Raw genomic sequence first — 8,623 nt, forward strand, 5'->3', positions numbered from 1 at the left:
CCCTGTGTATTATCCTTCCCTGTTAGTCCCTTTGCAGATTCCCACTTCTGTCCAGCAGGATCGTAACTGTGCCCCCCAGCTCTCACAGTGGCTGTTAGCAACATCCTGGGGTTTTAACTCCACCCACACCCAATCTGGCCGTCTAGAGGGATTCCACGCCTGTGTGCTGCTGCCTCCCCTAGAGACATTCAGGTTATTGGAGAACTAATCTCATCTCAAGGGGCCAGACACCAAGCCCCAAAGCCTACAGACCTCTTTCCGCCAGACCCTGAAACTTGGCCCAGTGCCAGCAGGATGACAAGCCCCAGGGCGCTCCCGATGAATATGGATTGGAGATGATGTACAGTTTTTATTCCCCTCTGGCTTTGGAGGAATGAAATGATTTGCACATTGAAAACCTGTTAACCGTAGCCTCTGGACACTGAAACTGGAAGGAGAATAAAAGATGCTTGTTGTTTTTAAACTGCACCAGGTCGCCCAGATCTCTTGGCTTTTTTCCAACCAGAGGGTAGCAGGGGGAGTGGTTGGGGCACATGTTTCTTTTCCATCTCTTTCACCCTCTACTTAGTAAAGTAGCTGATTCAGCTCACTTGGTCAGTGTAGTTACAATTTCAGTCAGATGGTAAGAAGCATCAAGGATTTAATTTATTTCCCTCCAGCATAGTGCCCTGTTGGGGGGGCCAGCTAGTACAAAGTTAACTGTGGGCTAATGACATTTTCTTCATTATTTACAAGTCTACGTTAATTATAAGCCTGTAATCATAAGGTTGTAAGCCTGTAATTAACCCAGAAACCAAGGCGAGGTTGGTGGAGAGAGAGTTAGCTAATTAGTCGGGTACATATTTTTAAGCCATCATATATTTGTTGCCATTTGTACAAAGGAATTGTAGACAGTAATACCTTGAATAGTCAAAAGAGGAACATCTGGTAGAAAGTCAAGGCGGTTCCCGTGAACTCCTTGGCTGGTGGTATCAGGATGGGGTCTTGGAGGACGTGGTCTGCCCAGACGCCAGCTGGTCCGTGGGTGAGCAGCCGCCCCCCGGGATGTCTTGCCCTTAGGACTACTCGGCCTTCGAGCCACACCTCCTGCCCCACACAGCTCTCCTCCCGAGCTCCTTCTCTCTCCTGAGTACCCTGGGTTCTCTCTCACCCCTGGACCTTCACATCTGCTGTCTCCTCACCTGGTCGACTCCTCTCCCTTTGAGACTCAGTCCGAAGATTTCTTTTTAGGAAAGCCTTTCTGACACCCCTGAATTCCTCAGGGCTGAGTTAGGTGCCCTTATTCTGTATTCCCGAGGCAGTCTCAGGACACAAGCTGCGCTTGGATCTCCCACCAGGCTGAGCTCCTTGAAACCAGGAACTCTGTCTTCCTCCCTCTATATCCCTGGGGCCGGGCCCACACCAGCCACTCCATAAATCTGCCTCCTTAGCAGTTTGGGCCTTGTAAGTCAGCCCTCTTCACAAGAAGGAAAAAGGAAATCAGCAAGGAGTTATTAGGGTGCAGCCTCTCAGTTCAATTCCACACGTTTACTGAGCGCCTCCTGTTGTGCCAGGTGCGCGTGCCGCTTCTTCAGGGACGAATAAGGTGATCCCTGGCCTCAGAGCTCACAGTCGGGCAAGGTGAATACCACAGAGACAAGTCACTAAAAAGTGGTTCCGTAGATGCACTGAAGGAACAGAAGGGGAAGTGATCAAGTCTGCCTGCCCATGGGGGAGGGAGGGCAGGGAAGAATTTGCAGAGGAAGAAAAGTCATTTCAACTGGACCTTATAAGACTCTGCAAACATCATGTATCCACTGGAGAGTGGCTGACCCCCGAGGCTAAAGCTGCTGAGCAGGCAGCCTCACGGAGTGGCTACTGTGTGCCAAATCCCGAACCGGGCCCCGGGCATGTATGATGAGGAAGACCTCCGCAGTGGCCCTGCCCCAAGGACCAGCTTATCTTCAGGTCCTACCCCTTCCCTTCTTCCGTCCCCAACTCCCACCTCAGCCTCAGTGGCCCTTAGTAGATTAAAGTTCAGAGCTGCCCAGCTGCCATCCCAAACCAGAAGTGTCATTGCCTCTTAGATTAGGTCCTATAGTATCTGATTCCAAGAGATAATGAAATTATTCAGCAGTGGGCAACACCCATATGAATAAGATTCTGCCATACCATTTCATCTGAGAGCTTTAGTGGTCTGAAACAGATCGGCTGAGAGCCAGGGTTCAGCCCAGTGCTGGGTGACTTAGGGTCACGTAGATGTATTTCCACCCTAGAAAATGCACAAACGTGGCCCAAACTCTGCAGCATTGCAGCCTCTTGAAAAATATTCTGTTCCATGTCTGCAGAATAAGCAACAACAGCCTCTTGCCAAAGCCCAAAATAATTAGTCTTGTCAGTGGACTAAGAAACATGCTAAAATTTGGAATAGTCAACTCTCCTCTTACCAGCAACTCCCTACCTCCTTGGTGATGGTGAGACTTTTTCTCCTACCTGGGGTCTGGGGCCTGCTTTCTGTTCAGAGCAGGTAACGGAGGGTACCTTTTCATGAATCTGTCTCCCATTAGAAACTTTTGCTTAATCAGACATTTTTCCTAACAGCACCTTACATCTTGAGAACTCAAAGCCCACGACCACCAAGTAAGTATCTATTTCTCCTTTGCCCAGGTCGGGGGTGGCAGGGAGACAAAGACATGGAGAAAGCAAGGGAAGTTGACATAGGAGAGGACATGCTCTGTGTCCTCTCCTTCCAGAAATCCCTGGGTGCCAACATCTGCCCCTCTCTCACTAATCCTAGCTTCCTCGGAGCCAGGGCTCCCTGATCACACCGCCCTTTCTGTTTGTCATTGAAGGCAAAGGAAGCGGCCAGAATCTGGGAGCATCCGCAAAACATTTCGGAGCGACGGCCATGGGCTGAGCAGTTCCCTGACTGATTCCGCCTCCCCAGGGGTGGGGGCAAGCTGCCGCCCATCTTCCCAGCCCATCCTGAGCCAGAGTCTCCCCAAGGAAGGGCCAGATAAGTGTTCCATCAGTGGGCATGGGAGCCTCAACTCCATCAGCCGCCACTCATCCCTGAAGAACCGGCTGGACAGTCCACAGATCCGGAAGACGGTGACAGCAGGCAGGTCAAAAAGCTTCAATAACCACCGGCCCATGGACCCTGAGGTCATTGCACAGGTAACTGGGGGCTCTTGGACAAATAGCTACCACAAGCCTACACTTGTCACTGCTGCTTAGTGCAGCCCGTGCTCATTATGACGGCACTTGAAAGAGAACGGTGCTTTGTACATTATACACTGAGTTCAGGGACTGTTAGACAACTAGACCCGACAAGATGGCTTTCCAAGAAATTTGTTGATCCCTCTCTCCCCAGAAAGAACTTGAAGACAAAATAAAAGAAGGCAGGCTTCTTACTCATATATGGGCTATTTGCAAGCCCGTTGTAATTTTTAAAGCCAGTAGTTACAGATTGAGTGTTTCTGATAGAATCCATTCAGCCCAAGTTTTGAGTCTTGAGACCCTGGTAGATTTCAGTGAAGCTGCCCGAGTGGTGAGGATCAGAGGTAGTTCTGGCCGCATTTTCATATCAATGTGCCATCCCCATCATCCCTGAGGCTAATCTCTGGTCCCTAGTGATAGATCAATGATCAATCAACAATCTGCTCCTGGTCTTGAAGGCCCCAAATTACTCTGCCACTGGGCACTCCGGTACCAGAAAGGTTTCCAGCCCAAGCCTCCAGAGGCAGTGGAGATGAGCTCCCTTGCTACAGGGTCGTCCTTCCATGTATGCATCACACTGACGAGTCTCTGTTTTCCATGAAATATTAGAGATCCAACCCCACCTCTAAAAATACGACTCTCGGGGCCACTCCAAGCAGTTCACTCAGACGTCTCTCCCAACTCTATAATTTTCATTAGACCAGGTAGGAACTAAGGACTCATCGTTGCCCTTTTATGTCTCAACTGAGTTGAGATTCTCCTCACCCCAACTTCCAGGGTAGAGGCTGGTGTGGCCTCTGTTGGCTTAATCGCGGTGCTCTGCTTAGGGATGGTGTACCTGGCAAGCACAGTATTAAGCTACGGGCCTGAGATGTCTTGCTTTGCTAGCCTTCTGTTTCTGTGCCTCTCCTTAAGCTCTTGGCTGCAATCTGCCTTGCACCACGGGAATCCTCCCAGCTCCCTCTTTGGCCAGGTGTTAGGAACGTCAGAATAGCTACATAACTGGGACAGACTCTGGCTGCAGAGCGGGACTGAGGAGGGAGATGGAGTTCTTTCTGCACAATTTTAAGGTTTGAGAACAACAGAGGGATGAGTGAAATTGAACCACTGTCAGCAGAAAGCATGGATTACCCTGTAGGGCAAAGAAGCCTTAACCAGGGGCCTTTGCTTGAAACATGCAGTCTTTCCATGTGAGTTTAATCCCAAGGGAGGAGTCCTGCAGTGGTCTGGGGGTGCTAGGCACAGTGTGTGGAGAGGTGGGGAGGGATCTGGGAGGTCTCCCTGGGAGGCAGCTGGCTGCATACAGAGGGTCTTTGGTTCTGCCTTGAGCTCCTGAGCTAGGACTGCTGTTTCCTAAGATCTGGAGTATTCCACTGTGAAACTCAAAGGAGATTCACCTATGTGGACTCTGGCTCCCCCTCCTGGTCACTCCTTGGTCCCCTCTCATGGTGATGGGTGGAAGGAAATGGCTTCATCAAGATGAACGCTGTGGATGGGGTGGAGCGGGGGCAGGGGTGGGGGGGTGTCCTGATGGATCCTCAGGGCCAGGGCTCTTGAACCTTCCCTCAGTCCTTGAGGAGGAAGGACTAACCCTCTTAACCTTTGGCCTTTAAAGTCCAAGATAACAAAGATCATACTTCATCTGTACCACTTTTTTTAAGAATTGTTTATTATGTACAGTTTCAAACAAAAGTAGAATATGAATCCCAAGAACTCATGACCAAACTCCTGGCCACTCTTAGTTCATCCACCTTTCCTGTCCCTGCTGGATTACATGTCATCTCATCCATAGATACATCTGTGCATGTGTCTAAAACCTGAGGGCTCTATTTAAAAAGCATCTCAACCACTCTGTCTAAAGGGGAAAAAAAAACCCTCATGAGAATGAAAGTCCTTTTGCCCCCCTTTCCTCCCATTCTGAACATCCATATGTTCAAAGATTTTGGCCAAATAAAATCATCTGGACATCTCCTTACAGTTGGTTTCTCCATGATTTGGCCCAAGTTGTTGAAATAGGACCCTGGGGGCTTCTCCCTACGTGAGCCTCACTCTCTCCTTTCTCCTGTCCGCAGGATATTGAGGCGACCATGAACTCTGCCCTGAACGAGCTGCGGGAGCTAGAACGGCAGAGCAGCGTCAAGCACACCCCGGACGTGGTTCTGGACACCTTGGAGCCCCTCAAGACCTCCCCCGTGGTGGCCCCCACATCGGAGCCCTCCAGCCCCCTGCACACTCAGCTCCTCAAGGACCCCGAGCCCACCTTCCAGCGTAGCGCCAGCACTGCTGGGGACATCGCCTGCGCCTTCCGGCCCGTCAAGTCTGTCAAGATGGCGGCCCCAGTCAAGCCGCCAGCCACACGGCCCAAGCCCACTGTCTTCCCCAAAACAAATGCCACTAGCCCCGGTGTCAACTCCTCTGCCTCCCCACAGCCCACTGACAAGTCTTGTACTGTCTGAGGGATGTAATTTAATTGGTCTAGACAAGGGGACTGGAGGGACTGACTGTTATTAAAATCTTCCTATTTAACTAGCTTGGGGACTTCAGTTGAAAATTAGGTTCTAAGTTGTTCTTGCAGGAATTAGCCTTCCCATCACCCAAAACCTTGAGAATGAAGCCCTCGTTATCGCCCAGCCCTCCCCCACCCTTCCCGCTACCCTCTGCTTCCCCCAGTTGTCGTAATCCAGCCAGCTACAGTACATACTGTTCTTAGGTTAGCCAGAGATAGGTTTTTTCCATTATCAGGTCACTGTGAAATCTGGCAAGGCAAGTCACAGGGCCGTGGGCTGAAGTCTCAGTCCCCTCAGACACAGGGGATGCCTAACCAGATGGTTGGCTGCTGACGGCCAGCTCTCAGTGGCATCTTGTTTTGGGTACTGAATATAGAGAATCATATACAGTTCATTCTCTGTTTTACACACACACACACACACACAAGTTTTTCTAGTCTCTGGCATGTGTAGCCTCTCCTGGTCCTAGATAGACCGGTCTCTTTGTAAGCTATTGTGGCAGTTCACACAGGAGCCACCAGGGGTCTCTGTTTCCGTTACAAATCTCAACTCTGTCTGGGCCAGAGAACCTAGCCTTTGAAATCTCTCCACCGTGTGAAATTTAGCAGGATGGGACTCAATCCTGTAAACTGTTTGGGGTTGGGGGCTTTCTCTCTGTCTTCTTTCTATTGGTGTGAATTGATCATTGGTGTTTGCTTTTGCTCTCCTCCATTCTCTAGAACTACAACCCAATCTTCTTACAGAACTTCTAAAGTTTTTCTGAATGTATAGACGTTTCTCGGGTTCCTATCTTTGTCTCTGATGGACCATTTTCCATTTAAGACATTTTCCTGTATAAGACAGTTTTATAGTTGGTTGCTTTTAGGGTAAAGAAGCTTAAGACAGTTTTATTGTGTTTTTGGCAGGTTTGGAAAAGGTAAGAAATGGGTCCTTCCTCCCACTTTTTTGGGTACTTAAGACATAAAATTCATTATCCTATTAAAAATTAAATTCAGCTTTGCTAGTCCTAAAATTGTTCCCAAATGAAAATGTATTCTAAGTTTATCCCCTAGTTGGGTTATTCTACAAGGCCTCTCTTCAGGGACCAGCGGGGGCTTAGGGAGCCCTAGTTAGATTAAAGAGAGACATTGCTCCTTAAAACTGGTCTTCATTTATCCAGACAAGGACAACTAAGAGAACTCTTCGCCCCACAGGCTTTAAGGTCTTTCCAAGGCCCGAATCTAAGAAAATCAAAAATTGGATGCTGAATATTTGGGCCTTCCTTTGGCTGTTTTTCTGGTTCACCTCCAAAAAGCAAAAATAAAACCCTTGTCTGCTTTAATTTGCTTTCCAAATCTGGTGCCCATGGTCCCAGCTCCCCTAACATCATGCTATCCCAGGAGGACCAGGGCTGGGGGCAGTCAAACCCCAGGCTCATGAGTCTCAGACAACTACTTGAGTTAAAGCTGAAACTCATTCCTCTTCTCTGTTTTCTGGTTAAAGCTGTGCTTTTTGCCTTATTTTCCACAGTTTAGGAGAGATAACGGGTTGCCATTCAGATAGGAAAATCTGAATTTTCTTATCTTTGACCCAGAAAATCCTCTTCAGACCAACATTTTGAAGTTGGTAGTTGGCTCTATGGAAAGCGGTAGGATTTTCCTCCTTTTGTGTGAAGGAAAAGAGAAGCTTTGCAGGAAGTTGTTAGTTAGGAAAGTAACCTGCAACACCAGGAAAACCATACCAAGAGCCAGGAGGGAGAGATGAAGAACTCCTTCAGTGCGTGTGTCAACCTGTGAGAGGCAACCCACAGTCCTCCGCATTCTTGGCTTTTGTTGCTCTGTTTAGTGGCCTGTCCTTGTCTGTCACCTGGACTTACACAGGTCCTGAGCCAATAGGGGCCTTTCATACCCAAGGATCTGCTTCCTTGCTGGAAATGAAACCCTACCCTTCACTTGACATTCCTTTTGATCCAACTGGTCAAAATTGGTGCCCATACCTGCCCTTTTCCTCTTTTTCCGGCACACCCTTCTCTAAGAAAGGAAAGGCAAAGCTCCTTAATGACAACACCTTGGGCCTGTTCTGTTGCTCCTGCCTTGTTTCTCTTTCAGCCCAGTACATGACTTGCATTCACCATCCCCTCGGTCAGTGTCCATCTGCTGATTTGCATCATGAACTGGACAGTGTGTGAGAGGTCACCTGCTACCCCCGCTCTGGGAGCCGAGTTGTCTTCCCCTCTCTGGTGCTCCTGACACCTGTGAGATGGTCCTGTCCAGAGGACTAGGAACCCTAGGAGGAGAGTCCTTCTCGGCAGAGCTCATTGCAATCAACTGGAATCGAGGTTGCACACTGTGATTTTTACACCGAAAAGCCAAACGGAGCTGGCCACCCAGGGCCTAGGGAGACCAGTCTTCCTCAGATATGCTTCCTAAACCAGCATGATGCTTCGAAGAACCCCAATCTGCCCCTGGCGCCATGGATCCTTTTCCCGGTGTGGACTCTGATGGTCAGTCTTTGGGAAGCAGAGGTGGGGCGGGGCTACCAGCATCCCAATTTGGAAAAGAGGAGTTTGCAGCCAGCAGCCTGTAAACTGGAAACACTGGTCTCAGCCAACCTCCTCAGGGTGCCCTGGTTTCTCCCCAAAGAGATGAGGAGAGATGATGCCAGCAACAGGATGAACAGACCACTGGAAGGGCTGGTGTATATGTACTTCACGTTCAGAAGAGAAGTTAGGTCTTCCAGGGAATTGCAATGTTGTGGCGTCTGACTTGTATGTCACGTTTGTGTAAAATGGTATATTCTTTAAAATAGTGTTGATAACTGGAATATTGTATGTATGCTTGGAGATGCTTTGTGTGAACCTAAGACTGTCACTCAACAGATGTTGGATTGGGGAAAATCCAAAGCACAACTTCGAAATAAAATACGTTTTTAGGTTTCGA

The 8,623-nt window shown here is 49.1% G+C and overlaps 1 protein-coding gene across 9 annotated transcripts in view; it reads left to right on the top strand.

Annotated features, from left to right (window-relative positions):
* The window catches only part of SRGAP2 (SLIT-ROBO Rho GTPase activating protein 2), a 236,138-nt gene extending 227,515 nt beyond the window's left edge, over positions 1-8,623 (top strand). For 3 of the 9 annotated variants that reach the window (XM_059940413.1, XM_059940422.1, XM_059940449.1), the window contains 3 exons: positions 2,581-2,619; positions 2,832-3,156; positions 5,271-8,623. In XM_059940413.1, coding sequence (XP_059796396.1) covers positions 2,581-2,619; positions 2,832-3,156; positions 5,271-5,654 — 748 coding nt within the window. In that variant the 3' untranslated portion in view covers positions 5,655-8,623. The other 6 variants (XM_059940431.1, XM_059940440.1, XM_059940459.1 and 3 more) reach the window with 5 other exon arrangements.

Source organism: Balaenoptera ricei, chromosome 1 (assembly GCF_028023285.1).
Source record: "Balaenoptera ricei isolate mBalRic1 chromosome 1, mBalRic1.hap2, whole genome shotgun sequence".
Classification (NCBI taxonomy): domain Eukaryota; kingdom Metazoa; phylum Chordata; class Mammalia; order Artiodactyla; family Balaenopteridae; genus Balaenoptera; species Balaenoptera ricei.